The sequence below is a fragment of the Paramisgurnus dabryanus genome, chromosome 6, assembly GCF_030506205.2.
Source record: "Paramisgurnus dabryanus chromosome 6, PD_genome_1.1, whole genome shotgun sequence".
Lineage (NCBI taxonomy): Eukaryota > Metazoa > Chordata > Actinopteri > Cypriniformes > Cobitidae > Paramisgurnus > Paramisgurnus dabryanus.
Genome location: NC_133342.1, coordinates 11005686 through 11025140, shown reverse-complemented (window position 1 = coordinate 11025140; position 19455 = coordinate 11005686). Strand labels below are relative to the sequence as shown.

The 19455-nt window shown below is 37.4% G+C and overlaps 1 protein-coding gene across 1 annotated transcript in view; it reads left to right on the top strand.

Moving 5' to 3' along the window:
• LOC135744126 (receptor-type tyrosine-protein phosphatase mu-like) overlaps nt 1-19455 on the top strand; it is a 218618-nt gene that overhangs the window by 152991 nt on the left and 46172 nt on the right. The window contains exons 14-18 of the mRNA XM_073814927.1: nt 1028-1102; nt 1489-1624; nt 16054-16205; nt 17698-17772; nt 18084-18110. Coding sequence (XP_073671028.1) covers nt 1028-1102; nt 1489-1624; nt 16054-16205; nt 17698-17772; nt 18084-18110 — 465 coding nt within the window. The remainder of the gene's footprint in view (nt 1-1027; nt 1103-1488; nt 1625-16053; nt 16206-17697; nt 17773-18083; nt 18111-19455) is intronic.

The following is a 19455-nucleotide window of genomic DNA, read 5'->3' as shown; positions in this document are numbered from 1 at the left end:
AGAGTTTGGGGAGGGCCAGAGGGGCACTGCCCCCAGACCAGAGCCACGTATTGGTTTGTCTGAACTATTAATGAAATAGAAATATAAGAATTCTTATTTTATTTGTCTAATCTTGATATTTTAATAGGTACTCATTTAATTCATTTAAACATATTTAAAAACCATGAAGCTCTCACGAATCTCAAGGTATAGCAGTACCCTTGTTTGACCGTAGGTGCCCCCCAAGCAGAAACATGAAACTCTGCCTAATGCTGCATTCACACCAGCCGCGGTAGAGGCGTCAAGTGCGAGTGATTTCAATGCTAAGTCAATGTAAAGACGAGTTAATGTGGCACGAATGAGGCGTTTAGCGCGGCACGGTAGACGCGATTCCACCTCAATCGTGCGTCTAGTTCGTACGAATGGTGCGAATTGAGCGTTGCCGCGGGAAACGCGCAAGGTGAAAAATCTGAACTTTGGCGGAAAAAGGCGCCGCGTTAACCAATCAGGAACTTGCTCTAGTAGTGACATGATTACAGGAAGCCCCTCCCATGACGTGAATCTTTGCGTATGTCTCAATGACTACAATTGTAGAATGAAGCGAGTACACTCAAAATGTTCAAGCGTCCAACTGTGCGCCGTAGATGCGTATTTGACGCATCGAACCCGTCTGGTGTGAACCCAGCATAAGACACCAGAGGAAGTGAAATAGAATACAGGGAATTACTAATTAGATTAAAATATGGCAGGGTCGTAACTCGTAACACGAAATTCAGTTGCAAATGCATTTGTTTTTTATTCGAAATGTGTCATATATTGTACCTTCGTGTATACGCAAATGCAAACAGCTTGCATTAACGTTTAAATTATGTTGCAATTTTTATATCCACGTATAACGCAATTGCAGTTACATTTTCTACAAAATCCCTCCATAGCTGTGTGTGCAAGTGTTTAGTTTGACCATTAACACCTCTCTTTCTATCTATCTCTCTCTCTCTCTCTCTCTCTCTCTTTCTATCTGCATGTGGTGTGGTTCTTGGTTTTGCAGCTGCTATCTTGGTAACACAGCTCACCACACCTTACGTACGCATTGCTCCAGCCGCTGGAGACCATCAGCTAACAGGTCAGACCCTTACACACGACTGCATCCGGTCCGTCCACACACATGTGTTTCTCTGATGAATATCCAGGTTTTGTGTGGATGAATTAATGGACTGCAGTTGAAAGACGCTCTTTGTCTAAATGTCACTTCATTCTGTCTGCTTTCAATTCAGTTTTATTTCGGTAGCACTTTTGATAAAGTAGCAGTGCACCTGTGTGCAGAAATAGAATATTTTAGTACCAGAAAGACAATATTATACACAAATATTATCCACTGAGCAAAGCCAGCAGAAATGACATTAGCGTATCGAACACTGTGACTGTTTAAAAGCTCCACAAACTGATTTTGTACAGGGTCTGTAAACATCTTTGGTGTCTGTATAACTTTTGACCTTTGGTCGATCTTAGGGGCGGCCACTCACAAACCCAACGCCGTGGAGCCGGAGAAACAGACCGACAACACGGTGAAGATCGCCGGAGTGATCGCAGGAATCCTGCTCTTCATCATCATCTTTCTTGGCGTAGTGCTCCTCATGAAGAAACGGTAAGAACCTTCACGCATAAAGCTGAAGATACAGGACCACGTTTACTTCAGAGGTGTTTAGAGAGTTGGTCAGGCTGTTATTTAGACACAGAAGCTCACATATAAGGTAGTTTATACCATAGACATTATATACATAGATGCCTCATAGATGCTGCCTATTGGAGCTGACGCATCAACAAGGCCACCATCTTGGATGGGTCCCCAATGCGCCCCCCTGCATTTATTTCTAGTGAAGAAGGTGTATCCCCAAATACAATAATCAGAACTCCCTGAATTTTTACTGGTTTGGTTACATGTAAGTTAGTTATGATGAGATAATATTATAAATGGTAAAATAACAAAAATGATTGAAAGGTAATCACATGTGATCTGGTATCAATACTGCACTGGTTATTGCAACCGTAAGACACACAAAATACGGGCATTGCTGCTTGCTCGTGAGGAGACCAAATTAACATGTTGTTGACGCTGGATTGCGTTCCAGCACGTCATGAAGCGTCTACGTATATAATGTCTATGGTTTATACGGTCACTACATCATTTCTATATTTCCGATTATGTTATTTCGTAGTTTTGGTGACTTGATATGTGTTGAACAAATTTCTCAACTCATCCACAGTCAGTTCAGCTCCAGAGTAAATGAGATCTCGTGGTTGTTCAGAGTTTAACAGCGGCCATCAATAATAGATATTTCTCCTGACCTTTCTATCAGCTCATCCTAATTGTTTATGCAATGCTAAATTATTCATCTGATATGACGATAAGAACCATTAAAATGCTTTATAATAGCCCGATAAAAAAACTATTTCTTATGCGGCCTCTGACGTCTCCAAAAACAAAACAATAAAACGAATGGAAGAAATCTGAGTATTTTCTGAGATTTTCCAGAGGGAAGATAGCAGATACGGATGAGAGGTGGGCTGATAAAAGCTCTTCTGCTCTGGAGTGAAGGATTAGCTGGAGGCTAGTTTACATTAGCCTGGTCTCCTGCCGGTCCTGGAGTCTTCGCACAGAACTCCAGGTTCTCTTGAGTCATCCTCGGCAAATATCCAACTCCTACGGGCTTTGAGTCACACACCACGCCTGCGATCACACACTGTCTGTTCACTTTTCTCAACGTTAGCTGAAGAAAACAGCCTAGAGACCAAGACCCCATCTTAAATGACCCGGGGCTACTGGATAGGCAGCGTTCTCCATCACAGACCAGATTAACATACAAGTGTTTTTATAATGTTGTATTTTATGTATTATCTGTGTTTATACAGTAAACTTGCTGTATATTTCTGTAAATTAATATTCTTAATAAACAGTCTGCCTTAATGCTAGCTTATATTTTAATGCTGATACGGTTCATTAATGGTAATAAACTATAATATTGCTAACAGTATACCTGCGTCAATAACCAGCTTAACCAGTTTATGCTGGTTACAGAACAATATTCCTCATCTATAAGAAGTTAAAGTGGTGTAGTTGGTCGTCACTGTCAGCTAGTTCAGGGGTTTCAAACTGGAGTCCCCCAAGGGTCCCCCAGAAAATTTAAAGAGAAAAAGAAATTGTGTAGCCAATTATTTAAGTTTGTAAACAATTTGCTTTCTTTATAATGTCACAATTACTACTTATCTAACACAGATTTAAAGGGCACCTATTATGCCCATTTTTACAAGATGTAATATAAGTCTGAGGTGTGCCCAGAATGTGTCTGTGAAGTTTTAGCTCAAAATACCCCAAAGATCATTTATTATAACATGTGCAAAATGCTATCAAAATTAAAAACGCGCTTTGTTAATGTCTGTACCTTTAAATGCAAATGAGCTACAGCTCCGCCCTCCCTTATAAACAGACATTGGGCGCTTTCAGTTCAAATAGATCTGATTAATACAGTCTGAGACAGTAGTATCTAGTGGACAGAGTACAACCTGCTGAGGGTGGAAACTTTTTTAATGCAGTACTGGAAGTGGGCGGGGCTTTATCAGTGTGACCTCACATTGATAAGAGAATCAAAACGGCATGTCTAATGAGACTGCTTTGGTTTAATGAGGATTAAAAAACAAGGAGTGGGTGAATTTTGTTTTCATCGTAGGGTGGTTGTGTTCACACACTGCCAACACACATTTATGTCCAAACCTTCTTAAAGTGAATTTTGCAAAATAGGTGCCCTTTAAAAAAAACGGACATATAATTTAGGAAAAGGGTCCCTCGCTAAAGTTTCATCATATCAAACAGTTTGAAAACCCCTGGGCTAGTTCATAAAGAGTTGAGCTTATTAATACACGCGTGTTCAGTAATACCAAACATTGGATTCACCTAATGTCTCTCCCGGTGAGACTGTCACGGCTTCTGAACGTTGATCACTCCGTAGTCGTGTTAATTGAATCTTGTTCAATAAAACTAAATCAAATGAACGAGTCTGATTGAATCTATCGCATCTATTTGGTTTAATTTGTTTAAATTAGATTAGAAATGAGTGCGGGGAGTCATGCTAATTCCCTTTTTATAACTAACCGTACGGTTCATTTCATCTGATGAGATTTATGTGGTCATTTACATTAAAGACAGTGTTCGGTGTTTGTCTAAATATGTGCTGGACAGTGTAAGAGACATGTAAAGTAATGTGACCACAGATACAGTACAATGCATGTGTTTAACTGTGCTGAAATTTAAATTTAAAGGGATAGTTTACCCAAAAATGAAAATTCTGTCATCATTTAATCATCCTCAAGTTGTTTTCAACTTGTGTAAATGACTTTGTTCTGTTGAACACCAATGAAGATAATTATCAAACAGATCTGGGGCACCATTGACTTCCATTGTATTATTTTTTTCTAATGTGGAACTCAGTGCTACCCCAGATCTGCTTGGTTACAAACATCCTTCAAAATATCTTTATTTGAAAGGAATACAGAGTGAACAACATTTTTGGATGAACTATCCTTTAAAAAAAGTCAAAACAGCTGTTTTGATGTTTTAGGCAACAGATATATATAGTGTCAAAGCAAAGATGCTGAATACAATCTTTAGTGAGGATAGGACTTTGGTCACGTGAGTCGCTGCAGCAGGTGCCGTCCGGACGCTTTGTCGCTCCGAGCTTTGTCATGTAGCGCTCACGCTAAGGGTCCATCTGCCGTCTCCGGGAGGTGAAACTCTCTCACACCACACGTATGTCACCACGGCTGTTTTTGTTCATTTGATATCGTTTTCAGACATTAATATTTTTTACTTTTTCTTTCCTTTCATTTCCATCCCCTTCCACTGCTAAAACCCTTCACCACCCCACTGGGCAGGAGAACGTATCAGTCCTACACTTACTACCTGTAAGTAAAACGTCTTTGTACAATGTTAGTGTCATGCTATGCCCGCTCTGTACGCTCAAACCCTGCATGACTCGCGTCTGGACAGGCATTTTCAATTCTGATCGCCAGGGAACGAGAATTAACATTCTGCCCTCGGCCTGAGCAATGCATTTGAATTTGAAATTGTTTGTAATGTGATGATCTTGTAAAAACATGAGATTGAGATCAATATTGCTAATGTCGTTGTTACTGTATGAAATTTCCATCAGTTGCTATGAAATGCCTGTCTGTGAATGAATATCCTGAAGTAAAACAGTGTTATTAATGTAAAACCTTTTAGCACCAGAACTAACTCTCTCATCCTGCTTGTGGATAATTGGGAAAAAACTTGATCTTTCCTTGAATATTTTCCCCACAAATACTTTTTGTCTTTCTGTTGCCCAGCACAGGGATGGGAAAAGCATCATTCCCAAACCTGGAACTATTCTTCATCACATACCATCATCATCATCATCATCACCACTCTTATTAACCAACATTCCCGTTCATCCCGTGCTTTTATCATTCAGCTTGAGTTTTCCTGCATGGTTGGTGTTAGTGGCATGCAAATGAAGTCCATTATCTTAATGTCCAAAGTGTTTAATGGATAGTTACACACCATGTTGTTTGTTATTGATCATGCTGTGTTGTTTGTTTATTTATAGGTTTGGAAATCAAGCACCGGTTCCATTTAAATAAATAAAAATTGCCGGTGTTTGGTTGATGGCTCTCGTGTATCCGCTCATGAGAGTACAACTGCAGTGTCTGGAAACAAACATTCACTGTGTCTGAAATCGCATACTGTGAGAGTACATACCAAAGTATTTTTAAGGTGGCGTGTACATCAAAGTAGGGATCGACCGATATAGATTTTTTAGTGCCAATGCCAAAAATGACACAATGATGATGCCAAATATTACAAGTCTCAATTTAAAAAAGTAACATTTATTGAACTTAAAAAAACTATATTTAACAAATAGTAAAAACAGGTGATGGTGATATGGAACCATGAACTGCGCTCTCCACAATGACGAGGAATTATTAGCAAAGGATTTCTAGCACTTTACTACTACAAATATATAGCGAGATGAGAAATAAAAACCAGCTTTGTCCAGCTATGATTAGCTGTTAGGCCAAGCTTTCGATGTTGTCATGGAAAGGTTGGTTGTTTTTAGTCACATGACCTGCAATCGCTTGCGGCTTCCAACACTGTCTGTAAATATTGCCAGAAAAAACTATCGGACTTAAAGTTAAAAAACGTAAAGTTTCGTCCAGTTCATCGATTTCTGCTATTTATTTATTATTTTCACTTTTTGAATTTGGTTGCTCCTCAGGTCTTGTCCGTAGTAAGTAGTACGTCGTTTTTCGAATACTATGAATTCAGTCATACTAGTCTCCTCAACTACGAATTTTCACCCACTATATAGCCTGAAAGTATTCGATTTCAGACTTATCGGTTATGTATACGTAACAATGTACATTATAGGAATTGCACAGTAATATTATTTTGTTTTACATGGTTAGAATTGAAAGATATTCGATCATTAGAGAATGCCATCTCTGCTTATATTAACAGAATAACGTGGGTGAATCCTTACCTTGGATTTTCTGGCTGATTTAACAAGGCAGATAAACTGTCAATCATATCTGTGTTTATGTCAATTGTGAGGAAACATCAGAGTTTCTGCTCAGCGCTGGACTCTGACACCGTGTTTCCATTCGGAGCGGATATGATTGACATTTGTCCATGGCTGTATGAGTGCAGGAAACATGCAGGAGGTGAAAGTGTTACCGGTCGGCTTTATAGCTCTCTAGTTTTTTTGTCATGTCATCAATAAAGTGGACAGGGCTGAGGTTCGTGTCAGGCGGCCTGTCAGCCGCGTCCCCGAGGACACCATCAGCACACTTCTAACCTGACAGGAGGAGAGCCGTGACGACAGTGTCCAAGGTCCCGCCGATATTTCACTCTATTTCAATGCAATAAAAGCAACAGCATAAAGTAGCTCAATAACAAAAACGAGTGATGGAGCGAAACACATTTCTCTATACCGATGTCCAGCTTTTTTGGAGTTGAACCAGTTTCAGTAAGTGATAGTAGAGATGCTTACTAAAGCCTGGGATGTGGTTTGTTTTTATTTGTACGTGAACGTATGCATGCGGTTACAAACACAGCATTGCAAAGCATAGTTTATTTGACACATTCGTGTACACAGATGTTAGACGCATGCACATTGTGACCAAATGCAATAAATCTCCTGGGCTACACTATAATCTCCTGTACACGCATGCGTGACTTATGTTTACAAAGTATGCAAGGTTGCCAATCTTTGGAGGTGCATGTACAGCACACGCCTACTATTCTGATGATGAAATTTGCATCACATGCACTATGCATGGACCCTTGCGTATGTGTAAAAGTGGGACTCTTACTTCCAGCTGAAGGGGGCCGTTTACACAACAATGTTTTCAACAAAAACAGGAAAGCGTTTTTGTTTAGCCTGTTTGTTTACGACAACGTGTTTTCAGGTCTTAAAAATTCAAACTATTGGTGTTTGCGTTAAGTCATGTACCATACATATTGCATAGTCTATAGGCATGTGCGAGTACTTTACAGCCGTATTAACAATGGTGGCCTGTTTGCGCTACTCAAGATACTGAGTTTATTACCAATTTTCCATCAAAGATTAACACATTTGGTTGCTTTATATAGTTCAGGGTCACTTGTAGTAATAAATCGAATCCTTATCATTCGTCTAAACAGAACTGCTTGATGAAGATGCTTTAATTGTCTTGATTGTTTGTATATTTCGCTCTGTAGAAGAATGCGTATGTGTGTAGGGGCGTAGGGTTTCTTCACAAAGTAACATCGCCATCTACTGGCACGGCATGCATTAAATGCCGTTCACTCCAAAAAAAATCTTACTTAGCATTTTTGTCTTGTTTTCAGTACAAATAGCTAAAAATTCTTCAATCAAGATTTTTTTTTTGATGAGCAAAATTACCTTGAAATAAAAAAATGTAAAAAGTCTAGTTTTTAGACTTCTTGTTTTAACTTTTTTCCTGCCAGTGTTTTAAATAAAGTTCCCAGCCAGCACCAGCATTTTTTATGATTTTCTCAAAAGTTTAATTCCTTCCAGAAAATGTTCTTCTTGAAATATATAAAAATACAAATATATCAAATAAAAGAAAACATTTAATCCTACCTTTATTTGTTCCGTATTTTATCACTACTCAAATATGGGTAGGTTTCTTCAAAAATATCAAATTTTGAGCAAAAAGATCGGAATATGGCATATTTTGTTAAGAGATCAGATTCAGAGCGATGATCAAAACATACAAGGAGTTTGAACTGTTTTCCCTAAAGGGATACTTTCTGTTTTCATAAGTTGGGCAAGAGCACCCAGAACACAGATTGCCGGAAAAACTCATCATTGGCAGGGAAGCGTTTTCTCTTAATTGACGAGATAACTCGTCGATGGCGGGAAAAGAGTTAAGCACATATTCACTTAAATAGTTATTTTTTGTCTAAAAATTTTGCATCTTGATTTAAGAATTTTTAGATATTTGTACTTAAAACAAGACAAAAATACTAAGTAAGAAGTGGATATGCGTGAATGCAGTTCTTATTTAATAGCGTTGTCGTGTGTAGGGGAAAAATTTTGAAAAGCACAAAGGAAAAAGTTTCTGTTTTTTAACTACATTGAGAACGTTGAATTTAAAGATCTACTTAGCCACATGTTGTTTCAAAGCCCTATTGTTGTTGTACAACACAAACATAAAATGTTTATAAAATCTCTCCAACTCTTAGTCCATGTTACAGTATTCGAAAAAAAATATTTATTTGCTTTATTGCAGTAGTTCAATGTTAATGATGAATAAAAATCAAACTTCCATCCTACATGTTTCCCATTGAATATTCATGTTTAATAAGGAATCAGTTTGCATTATTGTTGTGGTTTTAAGGCAGTCCAGTCTGGACTCAAACTGAAAGTGAGACAGAAGTCTTGGACCGTTTCTTTATTCTCTGCTGGGTCTCTGTAGTCTGTGCTTACCCAGCACGCTACCCACAATTCCCCACTGTTTCCTGTGTCAAAATGTCTCTAATAAGACTCTTTTCTTCTGGACATACACACATTAAACGCCTACATTTCCTGCCAGAGTTTGGAAAGATAAAATACCCAGAATGCAGTTCAGTTTCATCTTTGAGTCCAGTGTGTGCGGCTGACAGTCTTTGATAAATGATTTGAGGACGTTGACAAAGAGTTCTTGCCTTCTGCAATTAGGATTCAATGTTTTGAGCTGGTTATTGTTTGATGTTGTGAGGTGTTGAGAGATGAGATGATCACCAGCACACTCCTGCAAACATTCAACTCTGGCTGAAATATCCCAGCTTTAGTTTATATTTATACCATTAAAATACTTCATTCTGATTAGCTGAGAAACGCTGTACAGGTGTGCATTTTTTTTTAGTCAACACACACCTGTGAAGTAGTTCCAGATCTGTCCACCGCATTACAGTTTATCACTTTACCTGAAATAACGGATTAATTGATTTAATTTCAACAAATAATGCATAAATGTATGTGTGGTAGCCAAATAAATAAATTGAAAGGAGTGAATATGCCTCACAGCAAGAAGGTCCCTGGTTTGAGCTCTGGTGTTTCTGTGTGGAGTTGACATGTTTTCCATGTGTCAGCGTGGGTTTACTCCGGGTACTTTGATTTCCTCCCACAACCCAAAAACTTGCAAGTTAGGTGAATTAGAGATGCTAAATTTCCCCTAACCTGTGTGTGGATCAACTTGTGTATGGATTAACCGGTTCTCACTATGAATATAGAAAGAAAGAAAGAATAGAATAGAATGAATAAAATCATTCAAAAGAGAGGAACATGAATAGAGTATATAAACACTGATTGCCCGCTTGTTTGGTTTTTGCTTCATTCCTGATAATATAAAACTAGAACAAATTATGCATAAATACTGAAGAAAAAAATAATAAAGAAATATTGATAGGCTAACTGGTTCACACTGTTCCCATTACTGCAAACACTTTACATCAAAAGTAACATGCGCTGGTGAGTAGTGCTACAGTCTCCCCCTCCCTCCCTCCTCTCTCTCACTTTCTCTCTCTCTATCTCTCTCTTGCTCACTCTTTCACTTTCCCACTCGCTGTAAAATAACATTTTACCACATTAGATGTGCATTATTTTCAAATAATTAAACGGCCTGTTGTCATTTTTTCCTTACTTATATTTCTAGTTTATTTATTTATGGAGCACATTTAAAATGATGCACCAGGAATGCATACAAAGTTAGAGATAAGAGAGGTAATAATCATAATATTAATATTAATAAAATTAACAGATAAAAGAAAGTTAAACAATAAGTCTAAAAACCATAAAAACAGCCTATAGACATTACACAATATGAAAAGCCAGAGAAAAAAGTAGGATTAAGGGTCCTATTTTAACGAAGTGCATTATCTAATACGCACGGTGCACTGCCTAAATGGGCGTGTCCAAATCCACTTTTGCTAACTTAATGACGGGAAAAATGGTTTATGCGCCATAGTCGAAAAGGGTTGTTCCTATTCTCATAATGAGTAATGGGTGTGTTTTCGGCGTAACGTGCAATAAAACAATAAGAGTATTATCTCTCATCCTCTTTAAAAGCCAGTTGCGCTGGTGCCATGCCGATTCCCTATTTAGATGATGGACTTTGTAAACTGAAACACTAAGCGGAGAAAGAAGACCACCAGTTTAAGATTAATGTTAAAAAAATATATGTTGTTTTCATTTTTGTTGAAATTGTTATTTTTTTATTAAAACCTTTAAAAGCTGTTTTCTTCCAGTCATAGAAGTAAAAATTAACAGGCTTTGAATTGCTGTAAATGTATTGATATCCTACATAATCAATGTAATCTCATAAAATAATTAGCAAATATGCAAGAAAGGTTTGTACTCTAAAAATACAAAGAAGAAGAGATAAAGAATCTACAAACGTGCAGAGAAACGCTTAGCATTCAGACAGCGGCATGGGATTTGTAAAGCATTACTTAAGATGTTTCTCATCTCACCATATCCACAGGTACAGAGTCATCATATACAATAAATCCGTGAGGTAGCATTTAAAAACAGATGCATTTGTTTAAAGCAAAGCATTTATTTACAGTACTTACCAGGCTACAGGTGAAGCAGCTCTTTGCGCCTTTAACGTCTTATAATCAGTCCTCATTTATGTCCAAGAGACTCAATAATAATCTTTACATTCAATCCTTTAATCTTTCATATTTAAAAGCATTTTTGTGCTGCTGCGCATCCATGTATGTGATAAGCAAACTGCGTTGTCGTCCCATTTATAGGCGCATATTACTAATTCGCTCTTTAAATAATAAAAAAACATATTGCACCATTGACTTTAAACTTTAGAGCAGGTTTTTGTTGGTCAATGGCGTAGTCTATTTTAGTTGCCTTAAAATAGCAACGCGCCAACAATGCGCCTGAACACACCTCATTTTCAGACCAGAACGCCCATGGGCGCAAAATTGGGTGCAAATGCATTTGCTATTTAAACAACGTGACGCTAAACGTGAAAATGATAATTGCGCAGGGTGGAAACTAGCGAAAGACACTTGCTTCACGCATTGCACTGAATTGTGCCGGGTGTATGATAGAGCCCTAAGTGTGTTAGTGATGTACATGAGTTTATTGACTCAGTTTAAACGGTTCATTTCAATGAATTGATTCAGAACACTGATTCAGTAATTCATTATGATTTCAAATTTCACTGTAGATTTAAATGCCTTTCAGAAAAAGTTTCAGATTTAGTTTCTTTGTTCTGAGACTGAAATAAGTAATGATATGGTAACATGTTATTACAGACATTCAATCAAGACTACATTAAATGTTACGTTTATGTAGTCATGTGGAGGAGTTTTTTAAAAGAGAAATGAATGTTATGAGACTCTCATGCAGATGTTTAGTTAGGGTGAAAATGTTTTTGAGAATGAAGATTTAGAATCAGACTTGTTTTGATGTTAGAAGAATTCATTGACTAATCTTATTGGCTATACTGAATGAATGCTTCACCTCTCTTTCTCTCTCTCTCTCTCTCTCTCTCTCTCATGGTGTTGAAGTATTTGTGTATCTGACAGCTTGTGTTTGGCCAGAACGTATCGTGTTTACGGGGCTGAGCATCCGTGTGTGTTTGTAGTAAATCTCTGCTGTGAGATGCAGTGGCCTGCAGGAGAGCGTCACCATATGGCTGCTGAATGAGATAAACATGAAAGATGTTGAGAATAAGGACAGCAGGCGGAAACATCATAGCGCATGTGCATGCTTTACACTACACTATACTGCATTACAATACTTTACTATACACTACATTTTATCCGAAGTAACTTAAAGTGCATTCAAACTATACATTATGTAGCAGGACTAAAGAGGCAGTGATGTAGATGATCTTCTGTAGAGGCGGTCTTTCGTCAAAGTATGACATCATACTGTGACAAAATCTGATATGAAGCAATTTGGCAAATTGGTACCAATAAAAGCAGTTTTTTGGACTGAAGAGTTTGTAGTACGAGATCTTATACATTAAAAGATCATAGAAATGTTCATCGCGTGGCCGTATCATTTTTATTTTATAATCAATTTGCAACCAAATAATCAGTTTGTAATTGTATTTATGGCTTTGATCATATTGAAAAGCCTTCATGTGAACATCTTAATCAGTACGATTGGGTTCGTTTGGATGCAAATTTGGATCGTATTGAAGGGGTGGTGTAGTCCGATCTGTTATCCAATCAGCAGGAGAAAAGTACTCATGTAAAAGCGTGAATTGGATGCAAAAATATCTTGTGCACATGCGCAAAAGAATTGTGCTTAAGTTTATGTCTTCACATGATTCTCGTCACAAAAACATGAAAAAGCAATGCAATGGCACCACGCATTATTAAGGTAATGGGCTCAGGTGCTGTACATGGTCACGCGCTGTACACTTTGCTGCGTTTATGTGTACTTTAGGCTACATAAAGCAATAAAATAGTGTTGTGCCTTTTGAAAATTGTGTTTTCATTGCCTATATTTGAAAACTTCTTAAGAACAACTTTCTCCAACTCAGCTTTGTACATTTATTTAGAGATAAAGCGTGAATTCAACAAGGTTGGCGTTGCCAAGTCCTCTGCTTTTTTTGAGTTCAGATTTGGTCTACTGATTAAACTGTCTCCGCAGGTTGTTTTTTTCCTGTGGGTTAAAGATGAAAGGATTTTGTTCATTAGTTGTTGGTATTTGGTCTGTGAATAGTCATTGGGATGCTTTTGGGCTAGTTTTGAATGTCCATTAGGATGGTCTTGATATGTGAAGCTGGCAAACCTGACGTTTGGTTCAGATTATATAGAATGTACTTGTAAACGATCATTTTAATCAGATTGCAATGTTTAGGGTGCATGTAAACTGTATTGTCGTAACCTTCAATTAGATTCAATTCAATTGATAAAATGTTGTGCCGTTGGTGAAATGGTGGTCATGTTTTATGTTGCAGCTCCATAGAAAATGAGCAGTAGATTTGACACTTTGCGGATGTTTGTAAATAAACGTCCAGTGTGTGCGAGTGGAAAGATCACAGTGTCAGACTTCACTTGAGGTTTTCACACATTAAGTTCTTCTCGCAGTAAATGCAGAGTTATTGTAAAATTAAATTTGACTTTACGCTTTAAGATGCAGGGCAAAATTTTAAAGAGAAATTGAATTCCAGTATGTCTTCTGAATGTAAATGGAGTTTGTTTGATCTTCACCTTTGTCCTAATGGAATATGGGCATGTTGTTTAATCTGATGGAGATGTTTGAGTGGTGTTGTAATCCGTTGGCTTCACTCATCAATCATGTCTTGATTTCTGTTCCCTTAATGCTCATCAACTCAGCTCGGCTTTAATGGAGTTTGTAGTTTGTAGAAACTTCTTGCATCTCCTTACTTTGTGGTTTGGCTCCGTTGCCGAAACTCTCATTTGAAATTGGATGGCGATGCGCTTTGGGGAGCGGAGAGATCCGGAACTCGGCCTCAGGCACGGAACCCCTCCCCCTCGCTCCCATTTGCTCCCACAGATTGGCTGTGATGATTTGGTCTAATTTGCATTTTCCTACGCATGAGATCGTTGAAAGACAAAGGCAGGCCGACTGAATTAGCGTCTTTGAGGTGTAGATCCACTAAAGCAGAATTGAATCACAACTGTTTCCCACTAAACTCTCGAGTGACATCAGGGGATTTTTCCTCTTGGTCTTCAGCGGTTGTGTTTGGAGACTCATTGAGCTGTTATTGTAATCACAGAGAGTTGGCTTCCTGGTAGGACATTGATTAAAATTGTATTGGGATTTAATTGGAAGGGCTTTGCCTCCATCTTAATCAGTCCTCATCATTAAAATTAAGCTATTTTGATGATTTTAATGGTGAAACACCTCGAGTGATGTTGAATGGAGCTGCTGTGTTTTCTAGATATATTTATTCAGCTATAACCTCTGTTGCACATTTCAATGTTTTATATCTGAATGAGCATAGCGTCTAAAGTCAGATTGTAATATTTTTAGTTTTAGTTGACTTTGAATTAAATGATCAATGATCAATTGTCCCCAGACTAATACTGTAGTTTCCATTAGTGTCACACGATTTCATTGCATGTCAAATTCAGCTTCTCTTGTGGTTATTAAAGTTTGTGTAAAATGTCATATACACATTCAGGCCTTTCAGATATTTCCACAAATTTGAAAACTTTGCTCTGTTGACATACTACAATTCATAGGGGTGAGCGGGACACAAACAAACGCAGGGTTAATTGTAACATGACTACATATTCCTGTGAATTTGTGAAAAGTTTTGATGTGTTTTGGTGAAGATATTGAACAAAGAGTGTTTTGGAGGCATAAAAGTACATTTCTTCATCTTATGTTTTTTTATTTAAAGTGGGTGTGCAAGTCACCAAATCCAACCTTATATTATTTTAATCACTTTCTTGTTACCTAAAACATAACATGATTTTAAAACATGTCAGCAACTCCTAGTAACTGATAGCTGGGATTGAAAACATTTTTACACAGCGGGGTTAGTTGTCACACAGTCTCAGGTATACAATGATAAGAAATGAAAATAATGTAATAAATACTAGGGCTGTGAAAAAATATCGATACAGCTAACTATCGTGATATTTTTCCCATGATAGTGTATCAGTATTTCAATCTCTGCTACCGATATTTTAAACAATTAATAATCCCTCTGTGTGCGTCAAACGACCTCCGCCGTCTGTTATATATGGCCAATGACTCAGAAGTTAGCGGGAGTGAAAAAAATTGCAGAAATTTTAAAAACACATGCAGCTTTCATTTGGACACACTTTGGCTAAAAGTAAAAAAATCAGCTCAATTTCTTTTACATTTTTGATAAAAAAAGCATTGCAATGTATTGTATCGTACCGTGATACATTGTACCATGATCCATGTATCATGTATTGTATCGTGAGACCTTTGCCAATACCCAGCCCTAGTAAATACTATTCATCAAAATGATAACTGTTAATACAATATCATGGGAAAAAACTAAATAATTGTGATTTTTTTGTCTTCCATTTTAATAAAATCTATTTCTATGCATTTCTGCATAACACAAGGATGTTTAGATGTTGTGTGGATGAATGTGTGGATATCTATCTATTATAGTCAGATACATAAACAATATCCACCTTTAGTATATAGACAGATTTTGATTGAATTATTTGTGTTTAAACTAAAGCAGGTGTTACCTCTGTTTGTTACAATGAACCCCACCTATGGGGTAACGTTTGCACTCCTGTTGCTTTCAGTGTAATTGTATGATAACGGTAGATCACACAAACAAACTTTAAGTGTTCGTTTGTAGCAGAGATGTGTGTGGTGATTGTGTAAAAAAAATAATTCATCTAATTTAAATATTTTTTGAATGATAGAGCCAAAGTCAAAAAGCGTTACTTTGTGCCTCGCTCTCCCCTACTGCCCTATTGGCCAAGTTTCAAACATGTTTGATGATCATCTGAACATGCTAACGCCGTCTTTTTGTCCCCTGTGTTCTGGTTTGCAGAAAACTAGCAAAGAAACGCAAGGAGACGCTGAACAGCACGCGACAGGAGATGACGGTGATGGTGAACTCGATGGATAAGAGCTACACTGAACAGGGTACCAACTGTGATGAAGCTCTTTCATTCATGGACACACACAATCTCAATGGACGCTGTAAGTTTGATTGACATTACGCACAAAATCCTTTACAACATCATCTGTATTGTGATGAAAATGTGACGTACTCGGCTGCATTATTTAGTAATTTTGTAAAAATAATCTGGAATGATTCTGTATTGTGGTTATTTCTTTTCTGTTCATCAATGACCAACTCATATAATAAGATGAATAATCTAATAAAAGTTTAGGGGACAGATTTACTACACAAAAAAACGTTGATTGGAGTAGAAATTTCTGTGTGTGATTTACAGACAAGGCGCAGGTTTTAGAACACAGACGCAAAAAAAATCTAATTTCCATAATGACCAACACAATCTACACAGAGCAGCGCAAATCAGTGTAGGGTTTTTACACTTTTTAGGTGGTAAATAATGACACAAATACCACAAACGTGATTTATTGAAATACTCTCTTCCCATGTATTGTCTGAAAGGAAACTTCTACAAATGCAACACAACACGTCCACGCCTTTTCAGCATTCATTTTTCACTTTGTGTCTTTAGTAAATCCTGACAGTAGTTTTTGAACAGAAGCTGTTGATAAATCTGTCCTTATCTCAGAATAAACAACAAAAAGATTGTGCATCATAGACACAATGCAAACATTCACAAAAATGTTTAATAATAAATTGTCATTTGTATTTATATTATTACACCTTGTAAGTCTAAATGTACATGTAGGCTGTTTCCAGTAAAGTACACAAACAGACACACAAACTCACATATATACCCTCTAACATATGCATGCACACACATAAACACACACAGAGTTGTTTCATTGCTCCAGACGTTGTCATTAAGTTGTTGTCTTTGAAGCAGCTTTCCAGAATGATGTTGTGGGCTTTCTGTCGGTGTGACCTCATTGATCACTTGATGATGCGAGCGGTTGTGATGTGCACACTGTGGAGATTATCTGACAAGCCCGTCTCATTTTCTTTAATCAGCTCAGATTGAAACGGTTAACTTTATATCCCTGTTAACACACTACACATATATTCACTCTGAATGCAAATGTAAGACGGTTGTGAGAGTTTACTAACAGAATTAAAGCTTTTCGTCAATATTATATTGTGACTTAAATCAATCAAAGTTCTTGAAATCCTTGAAAGTTTGTGAATCTGGGGGGAAATTCAAGGCCCTGGGAAGTTTTTGAAAATACACATACATAGATACAGATCATTGAAAGTGTTTGAATCTATTTTATGCAAGAAGGTTTATGGAAAAAAATCCATATTATTCCCTGTGTAGTGTAGGATAATATCATAAAAATTCTAGACTTTTTAAGCACACGTGTTAAACTGTTGGTGTGGGAACCCTGATCAATTAAGATGATTTACTTAAATACATAAATCTCCTGAAACATGTCAGTAACAGGGTGCATGAGAAGATCTTTATAGTCCTAAAAATCTGATTTATTTGATGTATGAAAAATATCATTTTTAGCTGTGTGTGTGTGTATTTAACTTGTTTTTTCTCTTTTCCTTTAGCTGGTTCTTCTCCGTGTTCTCTCACAGTGAAAAGCAACACTCTGAACAGCAACATCCCAAACACATATTATCCAGGTAATAACAGCTGTTCCTCCATATTGTGTTGATACAGATTAATGCAATGTCCATAAGTAGTGGATGAAGCTGATTGGTTGGTTCTTGTCAAATGACCGGCAGTGTGGACTTGGCATTCAGAAAAGTTTAAATATGTTTAACTAAGAAAGAGTTGCTACCAATTTACATTTAAAATAACAAACTTGCGTGTGCAAAAGGCAATGTGAACGGCCCCTAACATAACTCACATTATTATTCCTCCCATTAACCTGTAAATAACTAAAGTCTCTGTTTCTGCTGTCTCTCTTTATTCTTTAACTAAACTCCACCAGATCCATTTGTGCCCACCGCCATCCTAGGTGAGAGAAACTTATTTCCTTATTTCTGTAGATAATATATTGATGTTGATTTTGATTAGAAGCACTGTTCCAAAATCTTTTACACTGCCTACACCATTATACATTCTTATACCACGGGTCTGTTGAATGCTGTATTGTAATTGGCTGAGGAATGTTCCATGGGTATGCATTATTTTTTGATAACCGCACACCTAACTTGTCAAATGTCTTAAAAATAGGCACCAGAACAATATTTGTGGTAACCGTGGTATAAGAGGAATAATTGACTCCGGTCCTTTGAAACGCGCGGTGTAATGTGAATTATTTTCTTATAATTCAATGGCCCGTCGTCAATGATTCCTGACTTATTAGTGAACTCATGTGGTTTACAGGAGGTGTAGTAATACAACACATCATCAAACGCAGACTTCATAGGCAGCTCAGTAGTTTTTGGAACAGAGCGCTTGTCTCGCGTTTACTTGTGTTTATTAAGGATGTTTTGGAGAGAAGTAAAAATGTTTGATTGATTTGGTTCTGATGTGTATATCCCACCTGTCTGGTGCTTCTCTTTATTTGGGTTCCACTTCCTGTGTGCGGGGGGGGACCTCCAATCCATCCCATCTGCACCACGTGTCATGATGTGTGTGATGTCACATCCTGTCTGTCTTCACATATGCATGGACTGCTGTGGGGAGAGGATTATGGGATAGATTTTGTAGTTGTTCTAGTTGAGTTTTAAACTAAACACACAAAACCGGCTGTGTAACAGACAGCATGCAGGTTTTGTGCTCTCGCTGGTGCAGGAATGAGACGCTTCATCTCACTAAATATATTAGCTTCTATTTAATAATGCAGGTTACAACTCTTAGGTGAACTCTTAATTATTTTTAACCAGTTGGTTTAGGGTGTGGATTTCAAAAATGTTTTGCCAGTGCTGATTTAGCTTTTTTGGAGATAAGATAAATCTCTATGTTTTCTGTGTTTACTTGGCAATCTTGCTATCAGTGTCTCTTTGCGATTCTCTCTAATGTTTTTTTTTTTTTTTTGCCTATAGCAGTTTCTCTTTCTTTTTTCTGTTTTGCCTGTGTTTATTCATTTATCCTATGATAAAATATAATAATTAAGGCGGTTTTGTCTCATTTTTTCTCCCTCCACCTCTGCACTCCTTCTGTTTATTCTGAATGCAGCCGCCCTTCAGCCGGCTCTCGTACCCTGAGCACCCATTACAGACTTTAATTGAAATATAACATAATGAAAAATAAGACCTTTGAGTCCCATATTAAATATGAATGAGTAACACCTCGTGTAAGCGATCTCTCTCACAGCAGCAGAAGCAGGTTTACTTTACCCAATAAAAGCAGGAATT